The sequence below is a fragment of the Anguilla anguilla genome, chromosome 3 (genome assembly GCF_013347855.1).
Source record: "Anguilla anguilla isolate fAngAng1 chromosome 3, fAngAng1.pri, whole genome shotgun sequence".
NCBI lineage: Eukaryota > Metazoa > Chordata > Actinopteri > Anguilliformes > Anguillidae > Anguilla > Anguilla anguilla.
The window spans coordinates 16,109,905-16,127,373 of record NC_049203.1 but is presented as its reverse complement, the minus strand read 5'-3'; the positions used below and the strand labels follow the sequence as shown (position 1 = coordinate 16,127,373).

Here is a 17,469-nt window from a genome sequence, read left to right as displayed (position 1 = left end):
CCCATCGTAAGAGAGTGGGAGGGTCTTGCTCATGGCTCTTCCTCTCCCTCTTACCTGCACGTAGGTACAGCCCGAGCTGCCGGGTGGTGTCTCTGCTCGTCGTTCCGGGCGTGGCAGGGGGGCACTGCCCGGTCCTCCACGGTATCTCTGTGCTTTCCTTTCTCTGAGCCATCCTTCCTTTCCTACCTGCTCTGCACTCCTCTGTCTTTCCCCCTCTTCTTCCCCTGTGCCAGAGGGGGCGGGAGCTGAGGGGGAGGGGCTCAGGTGAGCGGGGGGCGGGCCGGAGGTTCCCCAGGGGGAGCTCGGAGGCTCTGTTGCCATGGCGAAGCACCTGTGCATCGCAGGGCTCCCCTTTAGGTTGAATGACTTCCTGGTGGGCGGAGACCCATTGTGGTTTTCTCCAGCCTCCCCAGATTACACATAAGAAAGACCCAGAATCCTCGGTAAAGGCTAGTCTAGCACCTATCATTCCAGGTGCAGGTCATCTTCATCCTCAACTTCATTCTTCATTCAGACTGGCTCTAAGCAACCCTTCAGATACTGACAGTAGACCTGCTCCACCTCCACCTGCAGCACCCCATCATGTTAAACCCCCCTCAAATGTACCCCCGCTCCATCTCAGCAGCACTGACCACACACACACACACACACACACACACACACACACACACACGCGCGCAACGTTATTCTAAAATAAATACATTTTCTTCCATGCGTGTCTTCCATCAAAGCTTTTTTTTTTTTTTTTTTTTTTTTAATATTAGCTTATTTCCTATTTTTAAACTATTTTTAAAGGCACAGGAGGTTAAACCGCCTCGGAGCGCCTCTTTAAAGCGAAATGCCAGGGTGATGTCTGTCCTGGTGAGCAGACACGGTGTCAAACTGCAGCTTTTCACTGGGCCTTAGCAGGAGAGTCCCACAAAAACAGATTTACTGTGCCTCCAGGACAGTCACATTGCAAACAGCCAGAGCCGCTCGGTAAATTGGCTTGATGTTTACTGAGGTTAAATTATACTGCAGCAGGTGCTGGATGCCAAAGTCAAACGCCATTTCCCCTTGAACAAACCGTGGAACGTACTCAGCCCACAGCAAGCATATATCAAAGCACTAAACCCAGAAATAAGAAACAGAAACTAGCTTTTTAGTACAGAGGACATCTGTGGGGATTCTCAAGTTTTATTTGTTGTTTTTGAGCGCGATTAAGAAGATTGATAGATCGGGAGGCGACAAAATAAAATTCGGCAGAATCTCGCTGTGAGTTTTAGGGGTTCTGGCTTGGGAAAGACCACATCTCCATAGAGACGTTTCCTGAATCTTAAAAAACATTTTGCGGATATAATTCAAACGCATTGCTCACCTCGAAACGTCCCCCTGTTCTTACTGACAGCTTAATGACCGGTTATAAAAACCTGAGTGAGATATGCGCTGTAAATGAAAGCACTTTGAAAGAGAAACGGTACTGTAATTTTCCAGCATGATACACAATACATCGGGAAATGTAGCATTTCTAAATTTGCCTGATTCATTCCCAATGAACCTAGAGATGCGTTTTTTTTTTTGTTTCACGAGCACGTGCTCACACCATTATGTAGGGCTTAGTAGCTTTCCTTTAGAGGATGGGGGCAATGGAGCGAGGCTGCTGAAACAACAGCAGGTTCTTGCTGTAAGAGGTCGAAACGGCTGGTGCGTTCCGTGACCGAATCGACGCCAAATTCTGAGCCGCCGCCCCGGCCTGGTCTGCCCGTGGCGTGACGTTGCCTTGTTCGGCGGTAATTACAGACGCGGCTATAACCGTAATGTGCCCGGTGTGGGCCGTGGCGGAGAGAGCGCGATTCTGGTCGAGCGCACGAACACGGAAAGAGCACGCTGCCACACGAGAGCGTCTCCACACGCTAAAGCGCTGAGGCGTGAGCGCGAACGTACGACACCGCCGCCGCCGGACGAGCACGCACGCGCACCGCGGGCGCTTTCATGCAAACACGCACATAGAACGCAGACCCGTTTACGCGAACACGCGTACACGCGACACGTGTTAACATAAACACACGCGCAATACACGGGCTCTTTCTCAACACGTCACTAAACCAGGAGGCCGTTCCGTCTGCCCACTTACCAGGCCTCCTGAGGGTCGAGCAGTTTAAATGATGTCACCTCCCACCATCCTCCTGACACACAAAGGTGCCTTAGGCTCAAATTTAAATAATAAAGGTTTAATGCAAAACATCACGACAGACTTTTTATTTTAGCACATTGGCTTCCATCTAATTATGGCTCAACCCTGAGCTTTTATTTGGAAATATTTCACCGCTCTGATGAGGTTTCGCTTTTAATGTCCCTTAATTTTCCCCCGGTTTTACGAGCCTTAGCTCTCTGGCGCGGGCACCATGGTTTCTGTCCGGTGACGGTCCCCGAAAGTCATTTTAATTGGCGGCTCAGCCCGACGGCAGCCCGTAATCAGGGCCGCTTGGAGCATGGTGTGCTTATCCAGGCACGGGCCCTTAGTGTGCGCTTCCCTCCCCAATTTATTTTGTGTTTATAGAAGTCACTGGCCCCAGATACACTTCCCTAATGTGCCTGAACAGTTTTATTGGCATGACTCAGAGAATGGGTGGTGGGAGAGGGGGAGGGGGTTGTTGGTAAAGTTCACTGATTCGCTGTTGCCCATAAGGGGACAGTATGAGGTCAGTGTCAGGGCCTGTCAGGCGGTCAGGCAGAAGAAGGTCAACGCGACCGCCTGTCCGGCAGTTGCCTGAGGTATCTTCACATGGTCAGACAGTTTCTGCAGTGCCCTCCCCTCAATGAGCTGGCTGGTCGGGGGGGGGGGAGGGCTGAAGGACACGGGGGTCCCGCAGGGGCTCTCACTCTGGGCCCACGCTCCCGTGGACCGGGGCGAAGGGGAGTGAGTCTGGACCCCAGCGGCTCCGGCACATGAGTTGTGGTAAAAACAGGAGAAGAAGAAATGACAGACTCCACTCCAGGAACAGGAAATACCGTTTCCCAGGATTGACACAGCACTGGGTACTCCCTAGTCTGGAGGTAATAGCCTGTTCTTTCTCATCCTTATATATTCTTATGTGCTGTGGTTGAGTTTGGGACAAACCATAGCAAAATTTCTGAGAAGCAGTGGCGGGGGGGGCTCTGAGAAATGACTGGAAATGACTCACAGGTGATCTCAAAGCGTGATTTGCACCCACACAGACGAGGGGCGCAGGTAATTATCGCCGAACACGCCCCCCTGTGCAGACCGCGCTGCGGGTGACGTGTCGAACGCTTCGGCCGTGAAAAACAAACCAATTAACTGCGTCCGCCGAGCGGCGGAAAAAGGGCTGACCGCACGGCGCTGGAGGCTAGCCGCCAAAGACCCGCCATCAATCATCAAAACTGCATTAGCTGCATTAGCGCGTCGCTGGGCAAGACTCAGCCAATGAGACGCACTGTATGGGTGTGTTAAACACTGTCTGGATTAAGATTCTGTCCATTATAAATATATGGCTCACTTATCTGGAGGGTTTTATATTATCTTAGTTTTTGCGCATGCTTTTGGCCGGTCCAAACAGTTTTTAAGTGCAGTGACAGATTTCTTAGACACTTAAAGCTGATTTCTCATGACCAGCCAGCTTTACAGTAGGGGTATTCAGGGGTTCCTGGTCTAAAGCAATGAAATACATTTCCAGGAACTCCAAACTCCAGCTTGTACATGCACACCAAGTTTCAAGAGGCTGTGCCTGAACTGGTTCGCATTATATAAAGTTTATTCACAATTATAAACACAAATATCTGTTTTTATATGGTGCCAGTAGCGGTCTCAAGTTGCATACGCACCACAGGAAGCAGTTCCAACAGAAAATAAGATTAGAGGTCATTTTTTGAAGAATGATTGGGTAATACACACACATAAACACAGGACTCCGTCCATCTTAAAAAACTGTTACGGATGAAAGTCGAGAGGCATCGATTTCCACGGCCTGCTACACAAACGACGTCAGCGCTCAGAAGTCATCACTTTTTTGGGACGAGATTAACTGCAGCTGCGGTGGGGTTTGCGTAACTGAAAAAACGGGAGTGCTCCCACAATGCGAGCGCGCGCAGCGGGCCAAACGCTGTTGAGGAACAGTGCGGTCGGTGGGAGTTCATCGAGACGCCAAATCGGGTGAATCGCCGTGAAAAGGCGAGCGCACGGATACTCCGGCCCAGCTCTGCGCGTTTCCACCCAGCCCCGCGCTCGAGCGCCAAATCCTTCTGCGTCAACAACCCTCTCCTCAAGCAGATCTGCGTTCCCTCACTCTGCCGCAGGAGAATGAACAGGACGACATGAACGAATGAATGAATGAGCAAATGAATGAATGAAACTGTGACATGAGGCCCGGCTCTTAGAATGCTGGCGAGAGATTTTTATTTGTCATCTCTGGAAATGCTCTCGGCCAATCACAGGGACAGTGACCAGTGATGCGTTCGGTCTCAGTCGCACTGTAACCCCTGTCAGGGGCATCGCGGATGGAGCCGAGTTGGGCGCCGAGGCCTTGAATAAATCTGGACCAGCTGAACGAGGGAGACTGTCCCCCCCCCCCCCCCCCCCCCCCCCCCACCCCCCCACCCCCGCTGACAGCCTCCAGGAAGCGCACATCGCCGCGGCGAAGCGGTGGCCGTGTTTTCCTATGATTCAATCCGCTTGTTTTGGCTCGCTGCGCGGGCGACCCCGCTCCAACAAAAACAGCCCCGCGAAGAGGGGCGACTCCAGAACAGGGGAGAGGGGAGGGGGGAAAGGGCCAGAGGAAAGGGACTCCAGAACACAGCGCAGGGGAGAGGGGCGACTCCAGAACACAGCGCAGGGGAGAGGGGAGGGGGGGGGAAGGGCCGGAGGAAAAAGGTTTTTACAGATACGCGCGTTGTTTTTTTCTCTTCGCCGCTGAACGATCGTGGCCCCTGCGAGCACGCGAGGCTCCCCTCGGTTGAACTGGCAGGAAGTGGGGGCCCCGGGACGAGACGGAGGGGCGGGAACGCCGTTTCCAGGTGAGGAGCACGCGGAAGGGGCGCGCGAGCGGGACAGGAAGAAGGGAGACGGTCAGCCAGACCACTGACAGCAGGGTTCTGTCGGTTGAGGGGTCGGTGGTTCCAGCAGCACCGACAGGTGAAGGCAAAGCAGCCCAGGGGGAAAGACATCGCAGACAGGAAAGGAAACTGCGACAGAGATTTTTCCCTTAATTGTGCCCCCCAACACTGCGGCTGCTAACTTTGGGTGGGAGTGGTGCTGCATGCATGTGTTGCGTGTGTGAGAGAGAGAGAGAGAGAGAGAGAGAGTGTGTGTGTGTGTATGTGTGTGCATGTGTGTGTCTGTGTGTGTGTGTCAGAACATGTGTCTGTGTGTGTGTGTCCGTGAGTGTGCGCGCTTTATGTGTGTGTGTGTGTGTGTGTGTGTGGCAAGCATTAGTCCTAGACAAGATGTTACTTGAGACTGACACCCAGGGTAACAGAGCAAGATGATGGATCTCCTGCTTGACACAGGCTGCTGCCTTCCGCACGTGTTTTTGTAGAGGTTTTCCAGTACATTTGCCGAGACAGAACAACATTATGTGCATGACACACACAGAGCAAACTTTCACACATACGAATATGAGCATATGATACACATAGACACACATACGCACACATATCAGTTATAGCAAGCCTGAACCTCACAACCTGTGTGAGATGCAGTGCACCAACATTAAGCTCTGTTACAGGCCACGGATCCCCTGATGCCCTGGGAAAAACCCCTGCAGACAGACATTTATCAGCACGGACAGACAAACGGCTTCACCCCACAGGACCCAGCCTGGGCCCCCATCTCAGCGCAAAGGAGCCTTCTCGCATCACACGAAACTCCTTCTCCCAGCATTCCCCTGCCACCTGACCCTCCTCCCTCCTCCCCACCATCACTCACACTCCAACCGCTACCACCAAACCAAACAGTGCTCTGAAGCTCCTAGCAGAGAGTGTCATGGAAACAGCGCCTCCCCCCCACCCCCCTCCCCCCCGTGCACATGCTGTCAGGGCCCAGATTGCCGGAGGCGGGTTTGGTACCCTCCATTAGGAGCTAATTACGCGCTGCGGAGTCGGCCATTATCTCCCGCCGAGCAGGAGCTGTTCCGCTCGGAGTCCCTCGCGCGCGGGGAGAAGGGTGACATCTTTTGTTTGGTGGGAACGAGCGTGGGCGCGTCACGGAGCCCTACAGACGCCCGAGCGGCCGATTTCACCTTCGCCCGCTTCTGCCTTACCCCCCACCCCGAGACTCTCCCCGGGGGTCTGTCTCTGACACGTGCAGGACATTTCCTGGAGGGGGGGGGGTGAGGTGAGTGGGAGTGCAGATTTGCTGGACCGGGGTGAGAGAGCCAGGGGGGGGTATTTTTGGAGGCTGAAAATAAGGGAACTTCCTTCCTGCGCGTGTATCCAGTTTCCCCCGCGGCTCCCTGACACCCCGTGCTGCAGGCACAGGGTGTACTTTACGAGCACGGGCTCGTCTGCTCGTCACCTGTGACCCGCACTAGCCACGCGCCGAGCGCCACACTCACAGGTGCGTGTGTGTTCATACGCATCGTTCACGTCGCTTCACGTCCCAATTTTGGGATATCTCTTTTACACGTAAACAAATTCTCAAAAACTAAAAAAAAAAAAATAACTCAAACGATAAAACCATAATGCTAAATATAGAAGCAGTTTTTTTCCTGAGAATTCTAATTTTGGCAGATAGCCTACAAGTTGCAAGTATGCAAGATACTGATAATATAAACACACATATCCCTCGTGGACGATGATTTTCAGTTATTTCACAGATCGAGGGATCGCATAATGCACTCAAATCCAAATCCATTCCTAGTATGGGGAAGAATCTGTTTTTAGAACACGCCTTGGCCGGGTCCCAGACAGCAAGCGAGGGCCGGATCTGGGCCGGATTCACTGCCGGGCCGGACTTGGCGCAGATCTGGCTCGGAATCGCTTGCTGTCTGGGGTGGCACCACTACAGAAAATAAACACCTCACTGAGGTGGCCAGGTGACCTCAGTACCCAAGATTTTCAATTATAATGTCTTAATACTTGTGTCAATAAACACAGTCAGTGTGAGATATGAATATGATACAAATAATTTTATTTTCTACTCGCTAATGTTGCACACCCACAGAACCAATACACAACAGCTTGGTTGAATACTCAATTCTGATTGGCTTGGACGTGTTATTTTTCCATATGCGCCCAACTACGGAGTAGCACCTGCAAAAGTTCAATCAGCATTCTAAATGCGCATCGGTCTGACTCGATAAATAAAATGAAAATGTGTTCGGGAAAATAATGTCACTTCGGACACTATCCCACTTCTAAACAGCTTACCAACAAAAAGCATAATTGCAATTAAAACTTGCGTTTCAACATTTATATTTGCTTAATTCTGGTCATATTAGATGAAGAAATATTCTCTATTTTAAGGCGTTCCTTCTTTATTACATCAGCTATTATACGATAAATTAATAAATGAAGCTAAGTTCCAACACATAGCCTAGTTGTACATGCATAGCCTTTATGAGAAAATTTAAAGGATTGTCTAGGCACGTATCCGACAAGTAATTGATCAATACATTACTCGTTCCCATCCCTAACATATACCTATCATATATAGTGCCCTGTGCATTTTGTGTATGTACACATGTACGAGCTGATATACATATATAGACCTATGAGAGAGGTGGTCCCTTATCTCAAACACTTAAAATTGGCCAGACCAGAAATGATGCATACGGGGAAAGCAGGCTGCCCTCCTCTCTTCTCCCCTCTTCTCCTCTCCTTTCTTATCCACAGGAAGAGGCCCAGGGGAGTGGAGGGCACGGTGGAGCGTCTAAATATCAGAAACATAGCCGACAGACAGATATGCTCCCCTCCAATCTGAATCCCTCAACATGCTGTTTGCTTATAATTCCCTGTCTTATCTCCCCCAGACCCCCACACCCAGCCCTGTTTACATCCCAGTCACTCAGAGTAAATGCGACGGAAGTGAAGTCAAACGAATACTGAAGTTCCCCATTCCCAAACAAACGCAAGACAGGGAGAAACACAGAGAGAGCTATGAAAACCTCCACAGGCCTCTACTGATCGCCTGTGCTCCCCGAAAGCTGAACCTCTCCCTGAACCCTGCTATCAGCGCCCGATCGGAGCGCGCGGACGATACCCCGCGAGCCGGCCAGCGGCCGCAGAAACCCCCCCCCCCGCTGGAGGAGGGGCGCAGATGGCTTTCGCAGATGTTCTGATGCGAGGATAATTTGGCCGCCGGGTTTTATCTGGCACACGCGCTAGGCGCTCGAAGGCGCGGCCAAAAACAAAAACAGGAACATGACAGCGTGTTTCTGCTGCAGCGCCTCGGCCCCGCCTCCTTGACGACAGCGCAGCCGATTCTCGGCCAATCAGATTGCATCATAAATACACGATTTGTGAACAATCGCCAGTGCCACTCCCTCTGGTTACCACTCAGCCTTATGAATACTCAAACTTGGACGTGAGAGCTCTGCACATATCACAGCTACTTACAGTTCATTTGAATAACATGGCTTGAAATCTACTCAGGGGGGTAATACCATTAGGAGCTACGTAGCTGCACATTCTTGCATAGCTACATAGTGTTATGGCTTACAAAAGCTATTGGTTTGCAATTAAAGTAACTCAAGTTCATGACTATTCTTTGTTTGATGATTGAATATGAAGAAGAAGAAGCACACAAACAGTATCCTTTTCTCCAAGCCCCTGTGATTGTTTCCCGTTTATTCCCCGCGGGACGGCCCCAGTCAGGTGCTTCCCTGTTTTGGCACGGTTTAATCTGGGGTCTTCCTGGACCTCTTTCCTCACGCTGGGACAGAGCGCTCTGACATCAGCCCAGCTCCGCCTGGGGGGGGCGGGGTTCTACTGAAGATGGAGGGGGGCGAAGGTCAAAGCATGCTGCTGGCTAAGGACCAGCCAGGAGCCTCTGTGCAACAGGACGCTTCCTTAGCTGGGAGAACGGCATCATGGGAAGGGGCTTTGTGGGGACGAAGGGCACCTTTCCAACATGCTACACAATCTATCTCTTTCTCACTGTTTTCTTTCACTGTCACATTTGGGGGGGTCTAACAAACGCTCAAACACTCAATCACCTGAATTCCTGAACACTGAGGTGAACTAACATCAACCTCGACTTTTCTTTCTCCCCCTCCCCTCACCTCCCCCAGGGGCAAATATAAACAGTTTAGAAATCCAGACTGCAGCAGAGCTGCACTAAGGGAACTCTGTACACACCAGTGCTTCACCGCGTACAGGGAATAAACATACGTTCATACCCCTACCAAAATATTTGTGTCATTTAGTGTAGGCCAGGAACACTTTCAGTTGGCCCATTTTTATTGGACGCAGCCCGTGTATTTGTTCTGATTTAGCCTCATAGACCTTCAGTAAGGGACAATAGATTGTGATACTGAACAGAGGTATTTCACAACGGCCCTCCTCTGCAGGGGGAAGGGGCGCTAATGGAGGGCTCCTACATTTTGGCTCAGAATTCTTCTTTGTCTGCAGGGGGGCAGCAGTGTAGTATAATGGTTAGGGAACTGGGCTTGCAAAACTAAAACTTTCCAAGGTTCTTAACCTAAATTGTTTCAGTAAAATATTTCCAGGGATGTAAATGGATTGCCTGCAAAAATGTGTCACTCTAGAGAACAGAGCTTGCTAAATGTCATAATTCAGCATGTAAATGTGTATTTCTGAGTTTAGCCAGACTATGATATGCAACAGCTTGCTTGTGAAAAATAGGTGGCACTTAGGCCAGTTTTCTCAAACTTTATCACTAGCATGTTGTGCATGCTTTAAGATATGATTTATCATAATTGTGGTTGACAAAAAAAAGTGAAAATGAGTGCTTGCGCTGATCTTAATTTGGTCTTTGGACGTGTACGTTATGCTGAGAAAAACCCGTATCAGAACTGCTAGGTGTGTGTCTGGAGGACGTGAATGAGCTCGTGCACGAGCCCTCTCCAAAGACGCGCACAGGAGTTGACAGATTTAGAAGCTGACGGATATAAATAATGGATTTGGCTTCAAAAGTTAATCAAACCGGTCATCCTTCCCACACTGAGCAGACGCTCAGCGTGTCAGAACAATGGCTGACGACAAAACGGCTAAGCTTGGAGCACAGCTGGAACGTCAGCCGATAAGGTCTTATGATAGTATAAGCGATCAGATAGATAGCCACCATGCATTCCGATTTTTTGGCAGACGCTCTTATACAGAGTATCTTATACAGATTACATTCTTATGTGCAAGCCATTCATATATCCGGATATTTTCTGAAGCATTTCAGGCTAAGTGCCTTGTTTAAGGAGGCAATGGTAGCACCTCGTTGAGGCCGCCTGGGGTGAGAGCGAGAGTGAGAGAGAGAGAGAGAGAGAGAGAGAGAGAGAGAGAGAGAGAGAGAGAGAGAGAGAGAGAGAGAGAGAGAGAGAGAGAGAGAGAGAGAGAGAGAGAGAGAGAGAGAGAGAGAGAGAGAGAGAGAGAGAGAGAGAGAGAGAGAGAGAGAGAGAGAGAGAGAGAGAGAGAGATGCATTGTGCAAGAGATTATTATTTACCCATTTTATGTGCAGAATCTGAAAACACAGAAAACCTGGCAATGACTCAGAGTGTCAAGCCTGTATTTCCACATGTTGATAATCCTCCAGGGACCTACACCCTTTCCCACGGTTGGCGAGGGAACCGTCCGGTGTAACCTCCACACTCGGTATCACTGTTACCACCGCACACTCATTTCCCTGGCAGGCAAATGAGTCACAGCACAACCAGCCCCACTGATTCCAGCGAGGGTTCCACCTGCCATTTTAACTCCTACCACAAAAACAAAAACAAAAAGCAACACCTTGGAGGGAACTCCCCTCGACCAGCGAAAACGCAGCAGAGCTATTGCACCAATTTCCCCGACTGGCTCAAGAGTCACGGCTCGCCATTATGATGTCACACCCCAGACAGACACGCACACACACTGCCCATCTCCATGGATACCACCATCAGTCCCAGTTCCAACCTAGGAAGCTATCAAGGCTCTCAGCCACATGCTTAGCTTGGGTGTCCTATTTACACACCCTGTTTGGCCTCATGCAGTGCATTCATACAACAGAATATTAGAGGAGACACTAATTCCAAGTAGTCCCATATGACAAATTTCTCAAACCGTAGGTAATATAAAAGGTATGAGAATTGATCGTCAGAAAATGTAGATGTATTTTAATATTAAAAACACCATCTCAACTAATCTCATGAAGGCCAGGATGGCCGAAAGGTGATGTTTTAAATAATAGAATATTTTCTCATAAGCGAGTACCGCACCATTAAATTTACCTTAAATATTATTTGCTATAGTAGCACCTCAGCTTGGTTGCTTTGAGGGAAGTCTATGGCACATGTAGATATTCTCTTGCTGGCTGGTGAGGTGGGGGGTCACAGTTCTGGCTGTGAGTGTGCAGAGAGTAAATCTTTTACACGCCTGCCACACCCCCACTTGCTCCAGAAAGGACCCTCGCTATCTGCGTTCACTCGTCCAAACGTACGCAGATTAACGAGGACAGACAAAACAAGAGCCTGTACGGCACCCACGGGTCTGAGGTTGGCTCTGTTTGTTTTAGTGAAGCACCTCATTCTCCCAAAAAACAGGGAGGGGGAAGGGGGCGGGATGAAATTCAAGAAGGTGGTGGATCAAGTCAAACAAGCCGATGACAAGATCATCCAACGGATCTCCATTCTAAAGCACGGCCTCTATACAGGAGCATACACTGCTTTAACATCTACTTTAGTGACGGTAAGCAAAACGTTATTCATTTGATAAGATTCCCATTAATGTTATGTCATTACCAGGGATTGATTTCCTTTGCTGTGGTCCTGACTGCTCCTGTACATGCGGTCCGTGTCTAAGGTCAGTTGATCAGGAAAATGGCTGCTGTACAGGACAGACATTTTAATTATTCATGTGGGTTTCAATGTCAGTTTTCTATTTGAAATGGGTCTGGCTGAGCCGGTGCTGCTTCGCTGGCATCCGTGGACCAATTTCACCGGGCCCAGTTAGCGCCCATGACAGAGCCAAACTGCCATTATGGTTATTACAATGGCACAGACTGGCATAACCATATTCCAGCTGATTCCCCCCCTACTCATATCCACTTATCCTACAAACCTCCTCCCTCACCTCCACCCATTCTGTTCAGAATCTACGCTGTATGCTTATTCCAGTACCAACAGAGGTGTTGGACACCTATCAAATGGACACCTATGGCGAGCATCGCCGTTACATAACCAAATGGAAATATTCGACCGTTTGTTGTAAACATGGCTGTTACGCAACCGTTCCAAACAGGGGGCCATGCCACGAGGCTTTAAAGTGCATCTGCGACCGCGGAGCGAACGCCGAGTTCCGAGCGTAGCGCGCGGCGCTAGCTCCACGCACACCTGCTTCTCGCGTCAGCCGGGAATTCTCCTCTTTCAAAAGCGCGCTGCCATTCCGCCGGGCGGCTCCTTCACCTTCGACCTCTGACCTCAGACTGGGCTGGGCTGGGCACCCGCCCCCCCTCCCCCCCCAAACACCCAAAATAGAATACTTTGAAAAGCTTCTTTTGAAATGCCGCTGAACAAATGCGTGGCTGAATAAGCACGTGTCTGAACACAGACGAGTATAGGCCAGCATGGATGATGTTCCTCAGAATCGACAAGGGCCATGCAATGCCTTTTCCTCGCCAGACTGCCCTCTACTGGCTGCACTTGGCACTGACAGGCAATGACATTAATTTCTCATGACTGGCACCGCTTAAAATGTCTACTTTACTGCATTCATTTTTTTTTCCCATTATCAAATAAAGCATCAAGGGCAATGCCCTTCGGTTGTCCTTTGAATTGAAGTGGGAGTTCAGCAGGAAATTCAATTTAACCTCTATGGCAATTTAAACAAGCAGCACATTACAGGCCCTGTTGACTTCACTCTTTCATTGTACCACCTTAGCTGCGATAACTGAGTGTAAAGACAAAACAATTTGCAATAAAAGACAGAATATGCCAGTAAACATCGAACAACAAGTTCAAAGGCTCCATGTACTCTGCACTGAGCTCGGCCATTTTCCCTGAACAGTCAGCCAGAGAGTAAGAGGGCAGTGTTGTCCGTGTGTCCACGACCGGGGCACGCTTGCGTTTCCAGTGGTCACGTACCGAGCCGACGGTCCAGTGGCCTGACAGCTGTCGACATTGAATCCTGCTCGCTGTGATTTCAGCTCTTTCATCAAAAAATCCCCATATGGTGTTTTATTTTTTTAGTTCATGCTGGATGCCATGTCCAAAGAAATGCGTTTCCATGGTTTCAGTTACCAGCACTTGCAAAGCAATGAAATCCGCCAGACGGCTTGTAAAAACCTCTTAATGGCGAAGCATATTGTTTATCCTCTTACAAGACTATTTTAAGAGCACCGGTCAAACAATGTCAACCCTTCATTTCCTGGAATATTCAATTTGAGCATGTAGCTCAGGCTGACTTTTTTGTTGATGGTTTAGACCAGGGCTGCCTAATGCTGTTCCTGGAGTTCGCACCGACCTTAAACCAAGTGAACCTCATTCAACAGCAAGCAATTTCATTGAGTTGCTAATCAGAGAATCAGGTGTGCCAAATTAGGGTCGAAATGAAAACCTTCAGGTGGTAGATCTCCAGGAATGGGATTGGGCAGCCCTGTTTTAGAGGGTGGCTTGCTGCCTTGCCCAATCAGAAACATGGAGTAAGGTACCATCTGTTCCCTGTTGTCTGAATGAAAACACCTCAAATGAAAAATTCTCTAGAATTATTTTTCCCCATGGAACCTTTTTTCTCAGTGAGTGTTAATTATGTACCAGCTTAAGAGGGCTGCCTGCCCTGGTGTTTGTGAGGTGGTACGGTCACATTCAGTGGTATGGTGAGTCATAACCTTGAGCAAGGCACTTAACCTGGATTGCTTCAATACACATCCAACTGTATTATTGCTACTATGTAAAAAATGTAGGAGTTCAGTTATGTTGCTCTGGATAAGAGCATCTGCTGAATGCCCATAATGAAATGTAATCTAATGCAATGTGCCATGTAGTAGAGGCAGAAACTCTGGGGATTTTCAAGACTAGGCTTGATACGGTGTTCGATACTATCTAGTCTATAGGTAATCAGAGCACTAATTTAGTCAGGAAAAAGGTGAGCATTGTTGAGCTGAATGGCCGGTTCTCGTCATTATGCTTTGTTATGTAATGTAATGTAATAGGTGTTGTGGTATAGCGGGACAGTTAGGTAAGGTGTGGCTATGGTATGGGGACATCCGTACAGTGAGGTGAAGCGCTCTTCGCGGTGTGCGCAGAGCGGAGGTCGCGGGGTCACAGGCACCCTGCTATTTGCCGGTCGCGGCATTTGAGCAGAACCAGACTGCATTCCTTCCCCACCGCGCCCCCCGCGCTCCCCCTGTCACCCACAAGGCCCTGGGAAAAACAAGCCCCCCCCCACCCCCCGGCGAGGCTTCCTGGAAGAGACGCAGCGGGGTTGCGGGGGGTCGCCCGTCTTTGGCAGCGCAGGGCCCCCTCTTCCTGCCTGGCAGGAGCCCCGTCCTGCGCCCCGCCACCCGATCTGCCACATCTCCACACCCCCGGATTTGCCCCCGTCCATAAGCAGACCCCCATTGGGCTAAAGCAAACAGGGGGGGTGTTAAAATCCAAAACTGAATGCCCAGAGATACAGGGTGAAACCGGGTAAGAATTATAGCACAGCACATACATCAAATCAAATCAAAATTTATTTATATAGCGCATTACACAAACAATTGTCACAATATGCTTCATGGACAACCCTGTCCTAAACCCCCACAGGAAATTCACACTTCCCGAAAAGCAAGACGGTTCAGCGGGACGCTGGGCTCCTCGCCCGCGGGGACCAACCTGGAGACGCCGTTCTGTTTTTGGGGGAGGCCGAGGACCTCAGGACTGACCTCCCACTCCGTGTGACGTAACACATCACATGCGAGGAAACCGTGCGGACACCAAAACAGGGCACCGGCAGGCCATGAAAATAACGACCCGCTGAGCATGTCTCCAGAAGTCAGAATTAAGGCGCTCTTATCTTCTACACAACGGTCAGGCGTGCATTTCATTCTGAAGACAGTGAGAAATCGTATTGGGCGTTCATCCCTTTTTAATAAAAAAGTCCCGCCTCCGCTGACTCGCGGCCCGGGGGAGGAGGAGATGGCGCCGGAGAGATAGACCTTATCGAGAGATTTACACGCGACAGCCGGAGCGCCTCACTGGGATGACGCCGCCGCGTCCGTCGCCTCCCGCCATCCCGACCCGAACACTCGGCCACCAGACCGCGCTCTCGCGACACTCCCGTGACATTGCGGCATCCGCACGCACGGCGGGGAGAGCACGGGAATGCGCTGGACTCGTGCGGCACTGCAGCCGGGCGTCGCCCCGCCCGCCTGTTCGCCGCGGCAGAATAAGCTCACTCAGAGCGCGCGGGCGTGTCAAACCGCCATGAGCGCTGCCTGGGGAAGCTCTCCCTCTCCCCCACTTCTTCCCTCCGGGCAGTCTGCCCTCCTTCTAAAACATGATTACTTGCCCATGCCCAGGGTTGCACTTACCCAAATATTGTGCAATTATGCAGCAGCATGTTTGCAAAGACACATTTTTATCTGGAACAGTAGAAACCATTATATGTGCCAAATTTTAAGTCAGCCAGAAAAGCAAGACAGTCACAGCTCCTCACTGCACTTCACTGCTCCCCACTGCACCTCACTGTTCCCCACTGCACCTCACTGCTCTCCACTGCACCTCACTGTTCCCCACTGCACCTCACATCTCCCCACTGTCTCTTACTGCTCCCCACTGCACCTCACTGTTCCCCACTGCACCTCACATCTCCCCACTGTCTCTTACTGCTCCCCACTGCACCTCACTGTTCCCCACTGCACCTCACTGCTCTCCACTGCACCTCACATCTCCCCACTGTCTCTTACTGCTCCCCACTGCACCTCACTGCTCCCCACTGCACCTAAACTGTTCCCCTTGACATTACTTGAGTAAACTGAATACTCAGATACACTGTCTCTGGGCCTGTGAGCACAGCATACCCAGGGGCCAGAGTATGAATACACTACAGAGCACTCAATGGGCACTGTAAGACCCATTACTGCAACAGTTTAATTCCAACTTCTTTGATTTTTTTTATTTTTATTTTTGTTAATGCTCAAGAACACAGACAGGAACATTGTGCAGTCACAACTCAAAATGCAAAGCAAAGATCAAACCTCAAACCTGGGAGCGGGAGATAGCAACCTGCCTTTGATAATTGTGCGTACATTTCAAATAAAACGTTCGACAGGTTGCGGTTTCAGAATGACTCACAGTTTTAAGTTGTCAAAGAATAGGTCTATGTATTGTATATATCTAAAATGTATTGAAAATATTATATAACCAATAGCTACCTGTACAGACACACCTCGGATCTGTGCCATCAGTAACCGAAGCACTGTGACGCACGATGAATATAAAATGCATTTGCAACCTCGCCCATTGGCAGAACATAAATAATGAATTACATCGCACAACTCCGCAGCACAGGGAAACTCACATAGAACTCATAACGCAAACCATAAAACTCCAAAGACAAAATACTGACTAAAGCACATAGCGAGAATACCCTATGACTAACGAGTCGCACTTAAACTGCTCTTTCGACGCACAGAATTTGGGCTGTCTGTTATACTGTATGTATGTATGTTATGCATCCATGTATTCATGTAATTAACTGCAACCTGTTTAGGGACTGCAGATTAACATTATCTTAAGCTAAGTCTGATACATAAAATTACAACATTCATGTTTATTATTGTACATGGTCTGTTACAAATAAAACTAAATAAATTAAAACAAAACAAACAAAAACACGTGTAGATACATAAAACGGACACAACCCACTCGTTGTAACTGAACAACTGGTATAATAGTAATAGTGCAACCGTGCAATAATAATAATAATAATAATGATTAAAAAATGACTCACCAGTTCTGCAGCTGGAATGCTGCCATCGATTTCTTTTGACCTGAAATGCCACTTCGCAAAAGGACGGTCGGTTCAGCAGGCTGGAAGATTCACTGTTTCCCATTTTAAATGATCTTCTTTTCAAATAAAACTATTAACTTAATTTATAATGTACGCGAGTTACTTTATGGGTGGAATATGGCGATCCTTAACACACGTACGTCTCAGCGCTTCGTACAACGCATATACTGTAACGGATCTTCGACGCGTCGCTTTCGTCCGTTATCATAATTTCAATACATCAAAATTCAGGAAGATTTCAATTTTCAACAGAAACTCCCGCCTGAACTTTGTTTAAATGATAAAAATAACAACACGTGGATGCCGCTACATTCTCAAAACTGTCCAATAGCTGC

At 49.4% G+C, this 17,469-nt stretch overlaps 1 protein-coding gene across 1 annotated transcript in view; it reads right to left on the bottom strand.

Moving 5' to 3' along the window:
• The window catches only part of neurl1b (neuralized E3 ubiquitin protein ligase 1B), a 64,004-nt gene extending 46,535 nt beyond the window's left edge, over nt 1-17,469 (bottom strand). The window contains exon 1 of the mRNA XM_035410515.1: nt 17,075-17,469. Within this exon, the coding sequence (XP_035266406.1) occupies nt 17,075-17,177 (103 nt within the window). The 5' untranslated portion in view covers nt 17,178-17,469. The remainder of the gene's footprint in view (nt 1-17,074) is intronic.